Consider the following 21578-nt stretch of genomic DNA (forward strand, 5'->3'; position numbering starts at 1 on the left):
AGTCCCAGCAACCACATGGTGGCTCACAACCATCTGTAATGCGATCCGATGCCCTCTTCTGGTGTGTCTGAGGACAGCTGCAGTGCACTCACATACTTTAAACAAACAAGCATACGTACGAAGCACAGAACAGCAAAGAGGAGCAACGGGGCGGCCGAGAGCAGCAGCAGCCAGCGCCAGCCCAGGCTGGGCATCACAAACACAGCCAGGAGCACCTCGAACACGGTCCCGACGGCCCAGAAGACCTGGCGTGAGAGAGTGGGAGTCAGCGCAGGGCAGTGTGGTCCGGACAGCGCCGGCCGTGGGATGCAGTGGGCAGGAGTGAGTCAGACCGGCGCATCCTGCTGTGGCCCCTTCCACACCCGCACAGCCGGACGCCACCGCGAAGCAGGAGGGAAGGATCAGCAGTGTGCCACACAGATTCGGCAGGGGGCACTCGAGGGACTTTGAATTATTTCCGTTTTTTTTTCCCCTAACCATTCTAAGTGTGCGCTGGTATGGAGAGCGTCCCGTCTGTCCCGCAGCCGTCAATGCCAGGTCGCGGGACAGCGTTCTGTGGAACGAAACCGTCCCCGTGACAGTCGGCGCCCACTCTGCCCGGCCACCACCCCCTGGACATCTCCGTACTTGTCTTCCTCGTTGTCATTTTTTTTTTTAAGCTTTTGAGACAGGGTCTAGGTATGTGGCCCAGGCTCTGCCTCAAACTGGCTACATAGCCCCGCCCAGATTTGGACTTGAGAGTCTCCTGCCTCAGCCTCCCAAGTTCAGACATGTTCAAAGTCGCCTGTCCTGTCATCTTGATCCTGCTTTATTCTCGGGACCTGTGTAGCAGAATCGCATGGCGCTCGTCTTTAATGTCTGGATTACTTCACCGAGCACGGTGTCCTTCCTGGTGGCTCACGAATGTATGTCTTCTGTCCTCACAGTACACTTCTGTCCTCTCTGCACGTGACTCCATATTGTCTGCTTTGTGCTCTGACATCTGCTTTCCTGGCTCTACAGGCTCAGGGTCCGTCCTTGGGGGTCATCTCTTCCTTATCCCCCCAAACCATTCTTCTTTTTCTGCTTTTGAAAGGACCCCAAACACACACCAGGCCCCCTGACTGTGGCTTCCTACTGTGCGCTGCTAATAGACAGTCCATTCTACAAACGGGGCTGCAGCCCTCACCCCTCTTCTCACTTTTCATTCTGAGGTAGGTCTCACTAAGTCACTGTGGCGCTTTGAATAGATATGGCCTTCATCGACTCATGTGTTTGAATGCTTGGCCCATGGGGACTGGCGGCACTATTAGGAGGTGTGGCCTTGTTGAAGGAGGTGTGGCCTTGTTGAAGGAGGTGCGGCCCTGCTGGAAGAGGTGTGGCCTTGTTGGAGAAGGTGTGGCCTTGGTGGAGAAGGTGTGGCCTTGGTGGAGGTGTGGCCTTTTTGAAGCGGTTGTGGCCCTGTTGGAATAGGTGTGGTCTTGTTGGAGGAGGTGTGGCCTTGTTGGAGGAGGTGTGGCCCTGTTGGTGGAGGTGTGGTCTTGTTGGAGGAGGTGTGGTCTTATTGGAAGAGGTGTGGTCTTGTTGGAGGAGGTGTGGCCCTGTTGGTGGAGGTGTGGTCTTGTTGGAGGAAGTGCATCACTGTGGGGGCGGGCTTTGAGGTCTCAAATATTACACTCAAGCTCTGCCTAGTATTGGGACAGTCCTCAACTGCCTTCTGATCAAGCTGTAGAGTCCCAGCTTCTTTTCTAGCACCGTGTCTGCCTGGACGCTGCCAAGCTTCCTGTCATAACGATCATGAACCTCTGAACGTGTAAGCTAGACCCAGTTAAATGCTGTCCTTATAAGAATTGCCTTGGTCATGGTGTCTCTTCACAGCAGTTAAACACTAAGACAGTTGCCTAGGCAGGCCTGGAAGCTACGACCACTCTCCTCAGCAGGGACCTTACAGTAGTGACTTCGTTAAGTCCTCCTCAGACTGGACCTGTCATTCCTGGCTGGGCTCCATCTGCAATGCTAAAGCTGCAGTTGGGCCACACTTCAGTCCCCAGAGCCTTCCTAAGCCAACCCCCCACCCTTCACTTAAAGGAGCCCCAATCCATTTCTGTTGTTGACCACCATGGGTGACCACTAAAATGTCTAACGACGGCTATGTTAATAAGGTCAGTTAGGACAAACATTAGTCATACAACTCAACCAGGTATGAACTTAAAACAAAAAAAATTTTGAGACAGGTAGACCGACCACTTGCTATGTGCTCCAGACTGGCCTGGAACTTGCTATGTAGACTAGGCTGGCCTGGAACTTGCAGAGATCCTCCTGCCTCTGTCTCCTGAGTTTGGAGATCACAGGTGCATACCATCACTTTTAGTTGCTGGATCTTGGGAAGTTTAAGGGTCCTAAGAGAGAACTGAGTTAGCCAGATATCAAGATCAGCTGTCCTGGGCACATCACGTTATCATGACAACAGCAGAGAGAGTGGTGAATGCCCGTGATCTTAATATTAGGGAGGCAGAGGAAGGAGGGTTGCCACAAACTCAGGGACAGCCTGAGCCACAGCTCCAGGCCACCCAGGGCTACAAAGTAAAAGCTTATCTCAACAAACAAACCCATTCAGATGGATAATCATCCACTTTCCATGCCTATGTCAGACGGCTACCGTTGTTAGACTGTGTAAGTCAGCAGCAGAGCACCGCTCAGTGTGATCACATGACAGAGTGGGTACCGGTATGCAGCAGAAACGGTTATCCTGTATGGCTGGGCCTAAGAGCTACAGAGAGAGTTCAAGGCCAGCCTGGGCAATTTAACAAGAACATAAAAGGGACGGAGAAGGCCAGGGCTACAGCTCAGTAGAGGAGCACTTGCCCAGCGTATGGTAGGATCGGTGGTTCTCAACCTCTGGGTCATGACCCCTCCTGTGCGGGGTGGGGTGGGGGGTGGGGTGGGTGGAGGTCAAAAGACCCTTTCCCAGGGGTCACCTGTTAGATATCTTGCATATCTGATATTTACACTTGGATTCATAACAGTAACAAAATGACAGTTATGAAGTAACAATGAAATGATTTTATGGTTGGAGGTCACCACAGATGAGGAGCTGTATTAAAGGGTCACAGAGTTTGGAAGATTGAGAACCACTGTCCTAGATTCACTTCCAATTAAAGAAGGAAAGGGAGGGAGAAAGGGAAGGAGGGAAAGGTATTTATACCGTGTATTCAGGTGCGTATTTGCCTATTGAGTCTGTTAGATCTTAAACTCCCCTTTGCAGTCCTGTGGCTACATTCATCTGAGAACTGCTTGCAGTCCCCGGAGACCCGTTACCCCCTCCTTACCTCAATCAGCAAAATACACTTGGCTCTGGCCTTCATGGGAAGGAACTCGGCATACAGCGTCACCCTAGGTGAGCAAAGAGACAGGGGGTAAGAGAACGGGAAGATGGCAAGTTCTGAGTTTCCTCCAACAATGGATAACATCCTCCAATAACGATCTGTGGATTCCTCACGGCTAAAGTCAGAATTTCAGCAAACAGGTTCTTACTGTAGCCTGTGGCTGACTTCAAACTATCTTTCTGCCCCTGCCTCCCAGGAGCCAGCATTCACCATCTTGCTCTGCCAGTGTATGAAGAAGCCCTTGACCCTGGGAAGCAGATTTTTGCAGATGGCTCCTGCATTTTTAACCAACTCCCCAAATGACCCTCAGGTTCAGGGATACTTCTGTGGAGGTCGGCCGTAACCACAGTCTAGAGAAAGTCTGGCTGTGGGTTTGTGGGCAGCTGTGTTAACAAGTTGATGTTGCTGTGTTGTATGTGGCCTTTTGTCCTGAGAGACAAACACCCTCATCCTGGTTTCCCCACATCTGTCTGTGCATCCCTGGGGACGGCCACAGGGTAGGTCCAGTTGCTCCCAGCAGCTGCACCCAGGGTGTGCGAAGCCAGCCTCTCTTGCTGGTATGTTATTAATCATTGATGGGTGGGGTTGGTGTCTGACACCGATAGTTTGCCAGGGCATAATCGGATTTGCCAATATCTTGTTCTCCACAGAACCTCTATCCACCAGCTATAGCTTCTGGTTATTTCTCCCTAAATGGACCACCCCTGAACTTATGACAAATGGCATTTTTAATTTGTCTTTCCTTTTGCATTTTGCAATCACATCTTAATTATAAGGAAGAGCTCTTCTGGGGCTGGTGAGTAGGTGCAGCGGATGAAGGTCCCTGCTGCCAAGCCCAGGGAGCTGAGTTTGACTCCACACGGTTGTGTAGGAAGTCACCTGGAAGGTGCCCTGGAGCTGCGGTTTGTTTGTTTTTCTCCAGCTGTCTCTGCAGGTGGCCACAGTGCCCCCTACTGCACACACAAAGCTAGTGGCCTCCACTGTCCTGGCTTATTCTCGTGAAGATAAATGCAGCTCAGTGAGAGTTTTGTTTCTTTTCTTTGCATTTTATAACCAAAGTGTCACTTGTAACGACAGAGTTAGAAGAACGCCTTAACACCATTTTACAAATTAGAATCCAAATTTTGGGGCTGGCGATTTCTCAGTAAGGAGCTTGGAGGACCGGAGTTAGATTCCCAGCACCCAACAAAGCAACCACCTGCATGCAACACCAGTTCTAGGGGACCGGACGTCCCCTTCTGACCTCTGCAAGTATCACATGCACAAGGTGCGTGCGGACACATGTTCAGGCAAAACGCATAAAACAAATCTTTTTCCTTTAGTCCAGTTTTTCCCTTTGACTAGAGATTGAACTCAAAACCAGGCAAGTGCTTTGCACTGGGCTATATTCTAAGCTACCTGATCTAATTATGTTTTAAATTATTTTTTAAGTAACTGTTTTTGTCTGTTATGTGCAGTGTCCACATACGCCAGAAGAGGGCGCTAGAGCTCCATCCATTATTAGCTATTCAACAGAGGGGCTGAGAATTAAACTGGTTTCTCTCTAAGAGCCATAAGCACGCTTAACGACAAAGCCAACCCTCTAACCCCAAACCAAACCCTATTGTATGCTTCTCCAGGCGTAAAGTGTCTCACTCAGTGTCTCACTGTGACTTCTCAGTCGCGCTGTCCCGAATTAGTCAGGTTTGGTCTGAACTCAGTTGCAGCTGGCGTGGGGAAGCAACCCCGATTTGAGGGGTTTCGTCAGCCCTGGATTTGATCCCCAGTACCGCTGGCTGCAAGCTTATGCTACAGGAGACTTTGTGGCTTTGGCTGTCTGTCTTGGATTCTCAGGTGGCTGTGCCCGGGTGACGCCAGATGGAGCTTTTAGGTTCAGCAAGTCATCTAACGCACCCGGTGACGGAAAACTCGCGCCAGCCGCTAACACAGGAGAGCCAGGCTGAATTATGTAAATCACTGTCCTGGACCCTGAGAGCTGGGTGGTTCGTAACTCTCTCCTTCACTTAACGGGTGCCGACTTTGATCAAGCCTCCCAGGAGCTGGGTTTTCTAATCAGCCAAGTGAGGATTGTCCCGAGGGCGAGCAAGCACCCAGGTGCGGTCATTGTCATACCGCAGCTCTTCTCGAAAGCATCAGTGTGTGTTTGGGGGGAGGGAAGGAGGGATTTTTTGTTTGTTTGTTTTGTCTTCCCATCATTGCCGCACATGCCCAGGGTTTTATGTGGCGACACTTTATCTCCACCCGAGAGCATTAAAATTGATCCAGTTTTGGTGTCTAGCGGTGGGAGCTCAGGGTTGGGGGCCGGGGATGATCAGGGTTAGACAATACCGTTAGGGTCAGTTCCAAGATGGAATCTGGGGGTGAGGGGTGGGGGAAGAGTCTCGATAACCTGGAACTCACCATGTAGGTGTAGATCAGACTGGCCTCACACCCACAGTGACCGTTCTTGGCCCCACCCCTCAATGCTGGTTTAGGGGTAAGAGTGAACACATCCTCCTTGAATCTTGGTTTGTAAGGTTATGTCTGAGCCAGCTCTGGCTGCCCCTTCAGATGCATCCCCTGGCATTGAGCCTGGACTGCGAGCTGAGGTAAACCTTTCTTTATGACCCGCCTGTGGCACTGTGTCCTCCCAACAGCTGCTGTCTTTACACCCTGGCTGTTGACTTCTTTTAAAATAACACCCCCAGATGCCATTGTTCTGATTTTCTGAGGAACTCTGGCTGGGTAAGGTTACTCTAAAGGAACAGAGACTTTTAATATTACCTAATGACCTAAAAATATTGGCACCTAAATGTTTCTCAATAAAGCACTTAGGGGAGCCATCTTTCTAACTAGATAAGAGCGCCGTCTAATTACATCTAATTATGACATAGCTGGGCTTATGCAAATGACTTCATCAGAGGCGCCGAGGAGCTCTCTTGGGGCTTCTTAGTTCTCCTGTGATTTGCCGGTGGCTTTATTTGCCCTCCTCACAGACAAAACAGCTATCTGGTTACTTCTGTGAGAAAGCAAGTGTGGAGGGAGTGGGGCGATGTTCTAAATCCCATTTAGCCTTTAGCTAGCAGAGGGATGGGGGAGGAGGGCGTCTGGCAGATTTCCGTGATTTAGAACCAGGATGCAAAGACTGTCCGTAAGGTGAGAGACCAGCCCGTGAGGAGATCCTGTTTAAATGGTAAGACAGAGAAAAGAGGTCTGTCCGGGTTGCTCAAAGACAAATGTGACTCGGTTTGTACTGACTTGGAGTTCCTAAGGTGAGAACTGATAAAAAGTTAGATCCTGTGCTAAGACTTCTGGAAGACTCTGCAGCCCGAGGAGCGGTTCGCAGATGTCTGTGATTGGGCAATGCAGGTGAAGATGGCGGAACAACTATCTCCCTAGACTAAAGAGGGTACATTTACCTCCATAAAAGGTTATGCTGGCGGTGGAGAGGGTTTGCCCAGCCAGAAACTCCCGGGTAAGGTGGATGGAGGCTCCACAGCCACACCCACCGTGCCAACCCCGAGAGCCAGCGGCTGCAGACGCAGAGGGCAGAGCCTTGTCCCCATAGGGCCTGAATTCTGACTAAACTACGTCAGGCTCACTGGGTCTGTCAGAGAAGAGCGAGGCTTCACTAACACAGGCTGACCACCAAGGTCCAGCTACCAAAGTATTGAGGTTCAGCAACCAAAAGCCCCTTTTGACTCACCTAATTAACATGCCCAACCAAAAACACCCCACCTTAGCCCAATTTAACTCTGGGCATCCCTTTTCTGTTTCTTAAAAGTTACACCTGCAAGGTCGTTTGCTGCTGTTTTTTGTTTGTTTTGTTTGTTTGTTTGTTTGTTGTTTTCCCCCCCAGAAGGCAGACACTTTAACCTTTCTTCTGAAAACAAGTTTCCAGTGTCGTTTGTTTCTAAGCAGGGGGTCCCATAAGGGAACCCCAGCTGTACAGAGGTCTCTTTCAGGTGGTGCCTGGACTTTGGTCTGTAGCGGGATCCCAGTTTGGGGTGTGTGGACATATGCGTTGGGTCTCCAGGACAAGTTCTATCACACAACTCCTGGTGTGTTTCCCTCCCTCCCCGTACCGGGGACTTTCATCATGAGGCGCACTGCAGCCAGTTTGGGTGTAACCTTTCTTTGATGTACCCAAGATTTCTGCTTGTTTGACAGTATCGTTTCTTTGCGTATGAGTTCTGTTAAAGGATTTCTACCACCTTAAGTCACTTCCAGGAGGTTTGTGAGCCGTTTAGGGTGTGGTACATCTCTTCTGAGACAGTATTCCGGAGGACCCCTGGAGGAGGAAATTTGACCTGAGCCGCTACAGTTCCTCCAGACACCAGGGGGCGCTGCTCCATGGCCAGTGTTCATGTGAGGGAATCCTGGTAGCTGAGCTATGGTTGTGCCACAGGTCGCTAGTTACTGCCAGCCCAGATTTATGGTTGTGTCTCCGTTAATGGCCTCTGCTTAAGGCTCCAGTGGTTTTTAATTCCTGGATATCTCTGGAAGACACCATCTGGGAAGACCAAGGGAAGGAGTGGAACAAGTTCGATGACTTCCAAAGCCAGGAAGCCATGCCTGGGTGTTAGAACCACGTGGTCAGTCTCCCCCTTCACAGTACCCTCGGTCTATCATCCGTCCCCACACGCTCTGACTTCTTAGAAAAATGTTCGTTGGTTGGTTTGGAAGCCTGGAGCCTGGTATTCCACGCTGACCTCGGAATGTCTTAGTTAAGGACGACTTTGAGCTTGCGATCCTCCTGCCTCCAGCTCCTCGGTGCTGGGATCACGGGTATGGGGGACCACACTGAGGGCCTGCTGGGCAAACCTGAAGATGACCAAGTGTCTCATCTGAAGCGATGCAGCCTTCGGCAGAGCGTGTGAATAGCCCAGGAGAATATTTGGTAGGAAGGGAGTGTTCTCCCAGGCATTGTCCTGGGCACCCCATTGTGGGGTCCTAATGCTCTGAGGGACCCAGGAGGTATGGAAGCCAACAAAGCTGATGTGGAGAACGGATCAGGGTCTCGTCTGAGATCACAGCACAGAACCAGGATCCAAACCCAGGCCTTCTGGTCTGCAGAACTCGCTGATTCAGGGCGAGCCTGCCCTTCCTAGATCATCCCTCCAGACTGTCCCAAAGGAGCTCCAGCAGGGAGTTGTGATTAGAGGGTTCATGGTCAGCATATGTCATATGGACACGATGCTCTGTAGGAAGGAATGGAGCGTGCTAAACATGCTTTTAAAACCAGCATTTCCACCACAAAGGACGGGTGGTTCTCGAAATGGAAGCATTGAAGCTCGAGTGGTCTTTGTTGGCATCATAAAGTCTCTGGGGGTGGGTTTGTGCGCACGTGATGTTAGTATCTTCCAGGGGTCTTGGCTCCTAGAGAGAAAGCTTTCAACCCGGAACTGTGTGAGAATCCGGTAAGATGATTTTTGTTTTTGAGGCGGGATCTCAATCTGTAGCTCTGGCTAGCCTAGAACTTCTATGTAGATCAGGCTATCCTCGAACTCTTAGAGCTCCATCTGCCTCTGCTTCCGAGCGCTGGCCATGAAAGGCATGTGCTACCACATCTGACCGAAGGTCCCACAAGCAACCCCTGCCACTTAGTAACTTCGGGCTCTTCATTTCAAGAGGGCGAGGCAGACACAGGAGCTGCTACTTGCCAGGGAGAGAACCTGGGGGTGGGTGGGACCAGAGTAATGTAGTTGTGGCACCCGGGTGGCCCCATGGATGTCACTCAGTGTTCCCCAGTGAAACACAGGCACGAGCGGCTGTGGCCCAGGAGGGGCATGGTGACCAAGGATGGGACCCCTGTGCTGTGAGGTCTGGTCACCCACCAGCCATATCAGCGGTTGCACAGCAGAAGGTGAGGGGGTTTTAGACAGGGTGGCAGAGAGGGAGAGAGATCAGCCGCAGTAGCAGGGCCTGTGGTCCATCCAGCTATCCTTGGGCAAGTCCTTGGGGGGACTCTCTCTAACAGGTGCAGCCACACCAGGGTGGTTACACTGTGCCCCTGGACCAGTTCAAAACCAGCGACTGAGCCAGGGCTGGGTCACCCCTGCAAGAGCCTGGCCGGACCCCGTACAGGCTTTGCCTTGGCCCAAGGGTAGTAGTGGGTTTATTGGAACAAAGACTATCACAGAGTCTCAGTGTCCTCCCCGAGCGATGGCGCGTATGTGACCCGGTGCACACTCGCGTGTCATGCACGCACCTGCTGGTGGCCATGATGTGTGGATGCTAAATGTGCCATCAAAGTGGAGTCTAGTTTATTATGGCTTCCTCTCTTTTGGGGCCATTAGACGCCGCTGGTGCTGCTGTTATCTGAAGGATGCTGATGGTGCTCTCGGGTTCCAGAAGCCCTGCGCGGCCATCCCCACGTTCCACAAAGAGACAGAGCCATTTCCCTTACCTCCAGGGCGCTGGTACCTAAACCTGTGGCTGTTCAACTCCCTCCTACCAAATGATGCAGTATTTGATAGGCACATACTCACACCTCTGGGTGCCGATAGTGCAGAGCAAGGTAAGATGCTGTTCTGCGTTCTTTAAGGACTAATGACGGGTGGGGAGGGGGCGGGGCTGGGGGCGGGTCTGGGGCGGGTCTACATGGCCCCTTCTCCCCTGAGTGTTTTTAAAGTCCAACGTTGCTGAACCTGCATGTAAGAAGGTGGCTGTGCCGGAGCTGGGTATTTACTTACGACTGGGGCACCCCTCCAATCCCAAAGCCCACCAGGCCTCGGAGCACCAGGATCCAGCTATACACGGGCGCGAAAGCGCTGAGGATGCCGTAGTACAGGGTCCAGAGCACGCTGATCTTCAGCCCCTGTGGAGGAGGAGACACAGAATCGCCAGAGCCTTGAACACCTCAGGTGGCGCGTGTCTACTGGTAGCTAGGGCTACAGTGAAGGATGGCGCGGCCCAGGCTGGGGAACCTGCTTTGGCTTCTAGTCTACCTGCCATGTTTGTATTGCAGACAGGGTTTGTATAGCCCTGGCTGCTCTGGAACTCTTCTGTAGACCAGGCTAGCCTCTGCCTCCAGAGTTCTGGGGTCAAAGGCGTGTACCATCATCTCCTGGTGCCATTTGAATAAAAGACTTATGGGGCTGGAGGGATGGCTCAGCGGTTAGAGCACTGGCTGCTCTTCTAGAGGTCCTGAGTTCAAATCCCAGCAACCACATGGTGGCTCACAACCATCTGTAACGGGATCTGACGCCCTCTTCTGGTGTGTCTGAAGACAGCTACAGTGTACTCGTATATAATAAATAACAATTCAGGGCTTCCTTTCACAGAGACTTGTGCTTCAGATGAGCAAGTCCCTTCCTCTAGGGCCCTCAGTAGCTCCCCATTACCTCCAACAGACTGTGACCTCAGCAGGTGTGCTGCAGCTGGGACAGGAGGTGACAGAGTCAGAGAACTCGTCTGTCCAAAAGTTACCGTGACAGATCATGGGTCGCAGTCACTAGCTAACCCAGGTTTCAAGAGAAGCCACAAATCGGGACAGTGGTTCACCTGTGGGTCGCAACCCTTTACATTTACATTACGGTTGATAACTGTAGCAAGATTACAGCCATGGAACAGCCATCAAAATAACCACAACACAAGGAACAGTATGAAAGGGTTGAAGCGTTAGGGAGGTTGAGAACCCCTGCCCAAGACAGTAACGCTGATGTCACCTACCAACCTTGCCCTGCTCTGGCCTCACATAAGGAACACAAATTGGCGTCGAGAACGTCCCCTGCCTTGCGTGCTCCTTCCTCAGCCCATGACACTGCACAGCCACGTCCCTCCCCTGCTAAAGCCGCCCGGGCTGCCCTATGGTGGCTGCACCTTGGTGTGTGCATTGACAAGAGGAGCCCTTACCGTTTTCCTGCCGTACTGATCCGAGATGTTTCCCCAGAGCGTGGAACTGGACATCATTCCGATGAAGACCACCTGTGGGCAGACACGGTTTCTGTGAGCAGCACAGACAGTAGGGAGGACACACACACACACACACACACACACACACACACACACACACACACACCAGAGCACTGCAAAGCAGATAAACCTGTCCCTGGCTTCAAACTCTCAATCCTCCTGCCTCAGCCTCCCAAGAGCTTAGATTGCAGGTGGGTACCACTACAGCCACCTGTGGACAGGTCCCGCACAATCACATGAGGAAGGGGTATGCCACTCTTACACCCATATCTCAGATGAGGATGCTGAGGCTCAGTAAAGGAAGCTGACACAGCTGGGCTTCCACTGCTGCTGGTGACTGTCACAGACTTGATGTCTCAGGACCTGGGCTCTACTGGGTTCTACAGCTTCCTTACAGCACAATTACAGGGGTGGTAGTTACAGCGTCCAGGAAGTTTGGTTTTGTTTTTAAAAACAGGGCCTCTCTTTATAGCTCTGGCTGTCTTGGAACTCACCAGGCTGGCCTTGAACTCAGAGATCCACCTGCCTTTGCTCCCTGAGTGTGGGGAGTAGAGGTTTGTTTGTGGTTTTGTTTTTTGTTAAGGGCTTGGACTGTTCCGGCCCAGCTAGCTGGTCTTGAACTTGCAATTCGATGGTCACTTTTTTTTTTTTTTTTTTTTTGCATGTGCAGTGCTGTGCGTAGCTTCTCTGTTATAGTCCTCCTCCTCCTCCTCTCCCTCTTTTCTGCTCCTCTTTAACCATCCCTCCTCCTCTTCCTCCTCACCCTCTTCCTCCTCCTTTCTGTTCGAGACTTCTTCCTGACTTCTCTCACCCTTGGCTTCCTTCCCCCCAAATTGAGAGGAATCGCAGAAAGGCAGAACTGTCCCCACAGGACAGGGAGGGTCAAACCCTTCCTCACTGGAGCTGGCCCTTCAGTCTGTTCCTGCCTCCCAAGTGCTGGGATTGAAGGCTTGCGCCACCGCTGACTGATGATTGATGTGACCACTGCCAGGTGACCGCGGTGCAGCAGGTGAACTGACAACCAGCCCAGGAGCTGCACTCCTCCTCTGCTTCAGCTCCTTCCTGCGGGCCCTGCTCTGGAGTTCCGCCCTGACTTCCATCCTGATTGGATGTGAGCGGAAGTAAAGCCCCGCCCTCCCCAGGTGCTTTAGGCCACGGCGTTCGTGGGACCCAGTAGAAAAGGACGGGTGGCTCTTTGGGTGGTTCTTTTCTGCTGAGCCCTGGAGGCAGGAGATGGGCGTCATCCCTCCAGACACCCTGAGGGGGACAGGGAGGGTCCGTGAGCTGCCAGGCCACCTACCGAAGTCAGCAGCGCCACCTGCCAGCTGGGGAGTCTCCACTCACAGTGCAGCTGAGGCGCCAGGATGCTCAGGATCATCATCTCCATAGCGTCGGCCATCTGCGGGAGGAGGGAGCCGGTGAGGCGCCAGCGCCCTGACCTCAGAGTGCGGCCAACCCTGCGGCTTCCGGCGCCCACCCGGCCAGGCCGGGGGAGGGGTGGGGAGGGAGGGCACCGGGACCCTCGAGAGCCGGCGGACTGGGTGTGTTTCTCTGCGGTGCATGTCCGCTTGCTTTCAAACTTTTATTTTTACGTTTTGTATTTATTTCTCTTATGGGTATGGGTGATTTTTAACCCGCATGTATGTCTGAGCACCATGTTTCGTGCAGTGCCTGTGAAGAGGGGGAGCACGTTGGACGTCCTAGGACTGGAGTCATAGGCAGTTGTGAGGCACACGGGGGTGGTGGGAATTGTGGGATTTGAACCTGGGTCCTCTGGATGAGCAACCGGTACTCTTAACCACTGAGCCATTTCTCTGTTCGGTTTTTAAAGATTATGTTTATCTAGTTGCGCGCGCCTGTGTGTGTGTGTGTGTGTGTGTGTGTGTGTGTGTGCACATGTGTGCTTTCTCATTGGCCCCTTTAAGTGTTTGCTTGCTTGTTTTGTGAGACAGGGTCTCGGGTATTGTATCCCAGACTGGCCCAAACTGTAATCTTATTTCCACATCCCGAGCACTGGGATTGCAGACATGCGCTACCATGTAAGGCATTATCTGCTCGTGTTCTTAAAAATACAGGTCCTTGGGGCAGTGAGATAGCTCAGTGCTAAGGCATCATGAGTTTGACCCTGGGATCCATATGTGAGAAGGAACAAACCATCTCCTGTCCCTGCAAGTTGTCCCCTGACTATCACATACATGTTCACCATGATGAACAACACATACATGCACGTGTGCATGCACACACACACACATACATATACACAAAACATGCACACACTCACACATACATACACTCATATACACATGCACACACAAGTGCACACAAACAATGTAGATGTGTTCCCCCAGATGAAATGAGAGAGCTTCACAAGTCTAAAAGCTCAGTACATGTTTTTCCAGAGGCAGGATGGCGTGGTCCTTTGTCTTTGGATGTGCTTGGTCATGTGTTCATGGAGAATTGTCTGCATATTTAATGATACTTAATGAACACAGTGTTTGAATATATTAGCATATATTAAGGAGCCTCATTAGCATATACTGAATGCCTTTGTGAGTAGACAGAATACTGTTAAAAACGGTTCCACGCAGGCCATGGAGCTGGGGGCCCAGTAAAGCTCTGCTTCCACCTCAGTGAGAAATGGTGGAGAAACTGTGGTCCGTTTAGAAAAACATGTCTCACGTCCCACTCAGAGAAGCAGCTGTAGCCAGATTAAAGGTCCGTGTGCTTTGGGGCGTGGCTAAAGGGTCCTTAGCAAGGGGTGCGAACACCTTGAATCAGGATATACTCTTTATTTTACCTTTTGCAGAGCTGGGGGTGGAGCCCAGGGCCTTGCCCACAGCTAGACAAAGATGCTTAATTATACCTGGAGCTCAGGTATCAAATGTTTTCTGTGTCTGTTTCCCTAGGCAGGGATATGCACCTGAAGCCATCACATCACAGGAACCGTGTGTCCCCAGGGAGATCTACACCCATAGCCGGATGCTGTCTGGGTGATGGACCAGCCATGTCTACTTTGCTCCCAGCATGCACCTGGGCTATCACCACACATCAGCTTTGTTGATTGGCATTCAGGCAGAAGTTATATGTGGAGGAATAACTGTTATTTGTGTGGCCACGGGTCCCCAGCAGAGGGTCTTGGGGTATACCAGGTACTGTGCCCAGATATTTACCCAAGCCAAGCCGGTGAGAACAGAGAGTTTCCACTGAAATCTTCCAAACCCAATGGCTTCCACCGCATCTTCCACCATGAAAGTGTCTGGGAAGGAAAAGGGGGAGAAGAGGAGGGATCAACACATCTTGTATTTGTCATAGTGTGGCATCTGGGGTGGTCCCCAGACAGGCTAATGAATGGCAGAATGCGCTGCTTTAAGAACCAGCATCATAACTATGACCCTTGTCACCACCAGCATCACTGTTGCCCTTCTCAGCCCAGTGTCCACGGATGCAGCTATCACGGATTGTGATGTCACCGGACCTCCTGAAGTTCCTACACTCCGGTGTCACCCTTCGGGAGCTCTGAGCCTTTCCAACCACCCCTTCTCTAGAACTTTCTATGACCAGCAGCCCCCAGGTGCCAGGCCGATGCCTGAGCCGCCGAGCTTTCTCACCATCGGTGGGGTTGGCAAACTCCTTGGGGACGGCTGTCCCGTTGTCCAGCTCCACAGCTTCTAGGCCCACTCGGACTCCCTCAATCTGGACATCATGCTCTCCGGAAGCTGCGTCGTCCTCTGACCGTGCGCTCTCTCCCGTGCGGCGGAATTTTACCACCCTGGAGACGGAAGCAGATGTGACCGGGATGGCCAGGGCACCCTCCGCATGGCCTTGCTGGGAGGCTTTCCCACCCGAGGCAGGTAACGGGCTTTTCTCACTGTCCGGAGCTCTGGGCAGGTAGACCTGGCATTTATGTTGAACTTGGTCGGGCTGGGGGTGGGTGGGGTATTGGGAGTTCTGATCAGTTGACAGTCGGGCTCTGCACAGAACTGGCGGCTGGGATTCTCAGGTGCACAGCTGTGCCTTTGTTCTAGGCCTGGGCTCTGTTGTGACACAGGGTCACGCATTGCCTTACACTTCCCAGAATGCACTGGTGGGCTGTTTCCTATCTGTGGGGATGTCAGAGTGGGTATTGACACAGACAGATGGTGGGAGGTGACCTTGCCTCAAGGGTCTGCTGCCCTGAGTGTCCCAGAGCATCGCCGCGGGGTACATCTTGGTGCAGCGTGGGGCTGCTTGTTTGGGTCTTTAACCTCTGTCCTCAGCTTCTCCTCACTCCCCACTTTTCTCATTCCTCTGGCCATGAAGACATTTGAGACTCCACACGACTCCACACTGCCACACACTCCTCAGACTCTCCCCTCCCTCCCTCTGTTTTTTCTAAAGACAGGGTCTCACTATGTAGCCCAGGCTGGACTTGAACTTCAGATTCCATCCCCTACCTCAGCCTCTACCTGAGTCACAGCTGAGCCTCACCACCCCTGGTCCAGACTGAGCTCTCTCTAGTCTCTCTGGGGGAGATGTGGCTTTTCTGAGGAGCTGTTTCTCCATCTGAGGCTCGGAACGGAGTGAGCTGTCTCCTTACAACCTCTTCCCTCCCAAGCATAAGGCCTCTGCTGTCTGTCCGCCAGGTCTGAGGTCACAGCACCAACACTCGAGTGAGCTCTACCTCCCAGCTCCAGGGAGAGAGGATGCGGTGAGAGGGGGGAGAGAGGGGCTCGTGCCTGTGACCGAGAAATCACAAACAGCAGAAGGACCCAGTGAACAAATGAAGATCAAAACAAACCCATGGTTTAAAGAGGCAGAGGGGGTGGGCAAGCTCCACACAAACCGAGGATGATGATGATGACTGTTATTGTTATTATTATTATCTTTGCTACTGATACAGTCTCATGTAGCCCAGGCTGGCCCCGACTTCATCATCATACAGCTTAGGATAACTCTGCATTTCAGATTTCCCAGCCTCTACGCCTTGACCCCCGAGACTCTAGGATGCTCTACATGTTACAACATGTTCTGTCTATGCTGAGACTCGAACCCGGGGCTCTCGCACACCGTGCTCAGGCATGGAATGTGTTTTCCTTTAGAAGCAGAGGAAAGTTGCCCCGCCTGGGAAGCTTCTAGAATATCACCCGTGCTGGATCACAGGGACGTGAGGACAGACAGAATCTGCATCCTTAGCTACACTGCGCTTGGAAGGGAGCCAAGGGCAGGGTGGGGCGGCTGAGTTTGAAGCCTGCGGTTCACAGTTCTGGCTCCGGCATTCCGTGGATAGCGTGTGCTTTGAGCAGCCTGGCTGTCGTTTTCTGCAGGGCCAGTTTGAGTGACTGTTGCTGTCATCACCATTTTACAGACAAGAACAATGAGGCCCTGGTGTCATGTGACATCACAGAAACAGAACTCAAGAGACACAGAACCAGGGTTCTGTCCCGGATCTGTCTGTCTACGGTCTCCTGTTCCAGGCAAACTAGAAACCTGGCTGTCCTCACACCCCAATCCAGGTCTGCCAAAGCTCTGTGGACTCCAAAGCTTTCTGGAAAATTCTTTGCACAAAATGACTTCAAGATATAAAATGTACAGAAAACCTTTTTTTCTTTTCTCCCTTTCATTCAACACGTCCTGGGGCGGAGCCCAGGAGTACCGCCAGCCCAGGGGGTCATTCAGCTAATCCTGCGGACTTGTCTGCACGTGCATTCACAGACAGCTCTACCTCTGTCATACGTACCTCAGTTTTCAACTTAACACCCCTGAAAGACACTGAAAACAACTCCCCGCCTCTCGGGACTCTTTATGTCATAACATACGGGCTTCAATGACTGTGTTGAGTTTCCCAGAACAACCAGAATTCATTTCTTCTTCCTCCTCCCCACTCAGTTTTCGATGATGTAAGGCACCTATAACATGACCCTGGCCACCACAGCAGATTTAAGTGTCCCACTCAGCAGCATATAGAGAGTAGTCACAGCCAGCGCCCCATCTCTGAACTGGGTTCATCTTTACATCTCAGACTCTGTCCCCTTGAGCCCCGACTCCCCATTGCTTCTGCGCCCAGGAATGGTCATTCTCTATCTCTGCAAATCTGAGTGCCCCAGAGAGGAAGTGAATCCATAAGATGTTATTCCTGCTCTTTCTCAGTCCTTGGGATTGAATCTTGTGCATAAGAAGCAAATACTGGATCATTGAGATATGCCTATTGCTTTTGTTTTTTTAACCTTTGAAATAGGCACTTTCACTTAGATACCCAGGTTAGCCTTAAACTCACTCAGTAGCCAAGGCTAGCCTTGAGTTTGTGATCCTCCTGCCTTAGCTTACGGCAGTATGGCTAAGGTTACTGGCCTGAACTACTCCCAAGCCCTGCTCCCCACTCCTTTGTAAAGGCTGAATAGTATTCCATTGTATGGACATACCACAGTTTGTCCATTCACTAGCTGACAGAGATTAAAGCTGCTCCCATCCTTTGTTCATCATGAAGAAAGCTGGACAAACACAGCCTTACAGATGTCTAAGACCTTGATTTTACCTCTTTGGGGTAAGAACTGATAAGTGTTTAAAATCTTGAGGAACCGCCAGAGCGACTCACATACCACCTAACATTCTGACGGGTTCCTGTTTCTGCGGGTGTTTGCCAGTCATTGCCCAAACCCATCTGAACGCCAGTGCCATGTCTGGACTAAGAAGGCTCTCTGGTTATTAACGCAGGCCACAGAGCACACAGTATCTCCTCACCCAGGTGGAGAAGCCGATGAAAGAGGACTTGTGAATCTGGCACATGTATATGTCCAGAGCTGGGACTGTCCAGAGAAACAGAAGGCAGGTGGATGGTTGCTAAGAGCCAGGCAGTTGCCAAGCAACAGGGAGTGACTTCTAAGTGGGGAGAGAGTGACAAAGCTTTGTGATACCTTGAATGCCACTGAGTCTTATAATTTGAAACAATAAATTTTGTGTTATATTTATCATCCCAAAATAAACACAGTCCACCTAAGCTTTCAGCTCAGGCTGGAGAAAGTCTGTTCATCTATTCAATAAGTATTTACTGACTGCACCAGCCTAAAATGCGCCTCTGGCTTTATAAAAGTGAAGGAGAAATGGGAGACCTGTCCAATCATAGTCACCCTGCCCTAGGAGGGTTCACGTCACAAAGCCAGATGGCTGGCCCGGTGCAGGAGTGCCCCCCGAAGTTCCAGCCATTTAGGAGAAACAGGGCAGCCCTGACAGAACAGTGAGACCCCATCTCAAAAGCAAAACCAATTCACCTCCACCCTGTGTGTCCATCCGTGTACATACGTGTTTGTGTACATATGTGTGCTGTGTGCTATAGTAGTCACAGAAAATGAAAATGTAATTTGTTGGAGGCAGGTCCGGTTTAATTTCTGTTGCCGTGATTAAAATAAAACCCGGGTGAGAGCAACTGTGGAGAGAAAGGCTCCCCCTCCACCCCCGCTCACAGGACCAGGATTTGGGGGAATCTAAGCAGGAACTCCAGACAGATAATGCATACAGTATCTGCAGTCAGGAGCAGACAGAAACGAATGCACGCATGCTCCATTGCTCCTCTCATACACAGCTCAGATTTCCCTGCCTAGGGAATGGTGCCACCCACAGTGGGCAGGGTCTTCCCACACTAAACTGACATGAAACGCCTCCGCAAACATGCCAACCCAGTGACTCTTAAGTTCACAATCACAGCCGCCCCTGCAGGGAGGAAAAGAAACCTTTAAAATAAATTTACATATGTACACATCCTCTCCTTAAGGTCCATCAGTCACTTGCTCCCGACCCGTATGACTAACACTGGTGGGTGAAACTTTTGGGGACTGTAGCCCCATGGAGTCATCCTGCTGACAGTTCGTCACAGGGATCCATACATGTGCAAACAATTGTTGTTATGACGACTGTGGCCTGTGGCGTAGGCTGACAAGCCTGTCACATGTCAGGCCCAGGGTTGTGTGAGTTATTTAACCTTCTTTTTTCACAGAGGGAGACACCTACACACGGATCTGGCAGCTCGCCCCATGTCACCTAGCAAGTGGCTGGCCTAGGTTTCTTGGGTTCAGCTATCTTCCGAGTTTCCGTTCCCAGACATGTCTCTTCCAGGCTAGCATGCTATTGGCTGTTTACCTTGTGTCTGTCTAAAATTAGAAACGTTCCTCAGGAGGGGAGGTTTATGTGTGTATGGGATATCCACTTTAGAATATGCGTCATGGGCTGGAGAGCTGCTTCAGTGGTTAAGAGCACTTGTTCCTGACAAGAATGTCCTTCCTTGGGCACCAGGCATGCGTGTGGTAAATAGACTGGTCACAGGTGGAACAACCCAAGCGCGCACTGGCGGGTGGACAGATAACCCCATAGAATGGGGTATTAGATTTTGTTCTTTGTTTTGTTCGTTTTGGTTTTTGGTGACAAGATTTCTCAGTGTAGCCCTGGCTGTCCTGCAACTCTCTCTGTAGCCCAGGCTGGCCTCGAACTCAGCGATCCACCTGTTGCCTGGCACTGCAGGTGTGTGTCACTTGTAGCTCAAGGACCAGTGAAGAGTGTCAGGAGAGACACAAAGCTTTGGGGAGGGGATATGGTGGTGCCATCCAGAGCACTCACACAGCCACTGGGCCCTCCAAGATGCCAAGAGTCTTATGCAGGCTCTGGTTCTGTGAACATGCCTCCTGTTGTCACAGTTCCTCACAGTAGACACCCATCCCACACCTTCTCACAGTCCGGTCTGCGCTGGCCAGGGGAGCTTCCCTGTTGGACATGAGACCTGACCCCGGAGACTCAGAGACTTCACTGTGGTCTTGAACCAGGCTTCCTGCCTCCTTAGGTGCTTGCAGAACCTAGGTTAAGCTGCACTTCCGTGGTCTCTTTCCTGCCTAGGGGTAGCTGGGTCACAGGTTCCCCAGCACGCTCTAAAAAGAGAATGTCGGGTCCTGGCCCCCACTCTACAGAATCAACATTTGCAGTTGAACAAGGATTGCCCTGAGATGGAGGGGGACGGCAGCTCCTGAGCAGAGTAAACTCTTCTCTTTTTCTTTTGGACAGATCAGTTTTTGGCCTTCTTAACTGGGACATCCGATTGCTTCTGTTCCCTGTACTTCCTGAATGCCAAGTCAGGCTAGCTTTATGGCGTGTGTGTCTGTGGATGATTTTGTCTGGGAAATGGGGGTGCTGGTGGGCTGGCGGGATCAACATGGGGTGCACAGGCCCCAATGGGTGGGAACAACACTGCCCTGCAGACTTTATTCACAGTCTGTCCCTGCGAGAAGGGACTTTGCTCATTAGGGACTTACTTTGGACAGATATGAAAAAGAGGCATTGGACGTTAAGTTAGACACAGCCAGCCAGGCTGTGGTTCAAATCTGTTGGGCTCCCAAAAAAAGTGTTTATCAACTGTGTGAGCCAAGGTTTCCTGAGGAGCGGGATGTGAAAGAAAAATTCAAGAGAAGCAACATATGCTGAGCTACAGGGCTCATGACAGCCTGGCTCCGCCGCTCCGATTTCTCGGCATTTAAACATATAAAAAATATTTACCAAAATAGCCAGAGACTTTTTTTGGTCTAAGTTTGCTATTTAGGGAAGGGAAGAGTTGGGGAATCGGCTATCCAGTGTAATCCGCTTTTTGAGGAACCTCAGGTGAGGGCCTGAAATTCGGGAAGGGGGGGGCTTGATTAGGAATTCCGTCTGTCTCTTCATCTGAGCCTCTGACCCTCGTTCTGTGAACAGGGGCTGAAGTAATGAGGCTAGAATCCATCTGTGATTATTATAGGGTAGCCTTTAGGGTCCTGCAGAAAGAGGGGTCCACCTCAGGAGAGAGTCCTCAGTACCACCACGGACTGTCTTGGCTTCCCTCTCCCTAACCGTGCCATCCAAGAGCTGTGTGACCCTGGGTAGGTTGTTTCACCACCCTGAGTCAGTTTCACGGCTTTTAAGCAGAGATGGCAGTTGCTGCCTCCAGGGGTTGCCATGGGGACCGAAGGTGCCACCGTGGAAAACAGTGTCTTGAAAAGACTGGCAGTTTCAGGGAGTGTTGAGCCAGGGCTGGTGCTCAATGCCAGCCACAGAGTGGGACAAAGTTCGCATGGCTCTCACCCCCGTAGTAATGAGGCCACTGGAATGAATCGCTTCTCCCACAAGGGGACTATGAGCTCACAGCACTGCAAGACACGTGGATGCCTCAGGGTGGTCTTCGGTGAAGTGCGTGTCTGGCAGCTAGGAAGGGTTTTAGATCCTAAATCCACTTTTTAAAAAAAGCCAGGGGGCACACGCTTGTATTCCCGACTGGGGAGAGTCAGAGACAGGCAAATCCCAGGGGTTCAGCAGCCACCCTAACCTACTGGG

The 21578-nt window shown here is 51.6% G+C and overlaps 1 protein-coding gene across 2 annotated transcripts in view; it reads right to left on the reverse strand.

Moving 5' to 3' along the window:
- The window catches only part of SVOP (SV2 related protein), a gene marked incomplete at both ends in the record, with an annotated part of 49815 nt that overhangs the window by 14924 nt on the left and 13313 nt on the right, over window positions 1-21578 (reverse strand). The window contains 8 exons of one of the 2 annotated variants that reach the window (XM_080940745.1): window positions 120-245; window positions 3309-3372; window positions 10040-10164; window positions 11202-11273; window positions 12562-12660; window positions 14432-14517; window positions 14870-15030; window positions 15131-15162. In XM_080940745.1, coding sequence (XP_080796871.1) covers window positions 120-245; window positions 3309-3372; window positions 10040-10164; window positions 11202-11273; window positions 12562-12660; window positions 14432-14517; window positions 14870-15030; window positions 15131-15162 — 765 coding nt within the window. Of the gene's footprint in view, window positions 1-119; window positions 246-3308; window positions 3373-10039; window positions 10165-11201; window positions 11274-12561; window positions 12661-14431; window positions 14518-14869; window positions 15031-15130; window positions 15163-21578 lie in introns of those variants that run through there. The other variant, XM_080940744.1, reaches the window with a different exon arrangement.

The sequence above is a fragment of the Micromys minutus genome, assembly GCF_963924665.1.
Source record: "Micromys minutus genome assembly, chromosome: 29".
Lineage (NCBI taxonomy): Eukaryota > Metazoa > Chordata > Mammalia > Rodentia > Muridae > Micromys > Micromys minutus.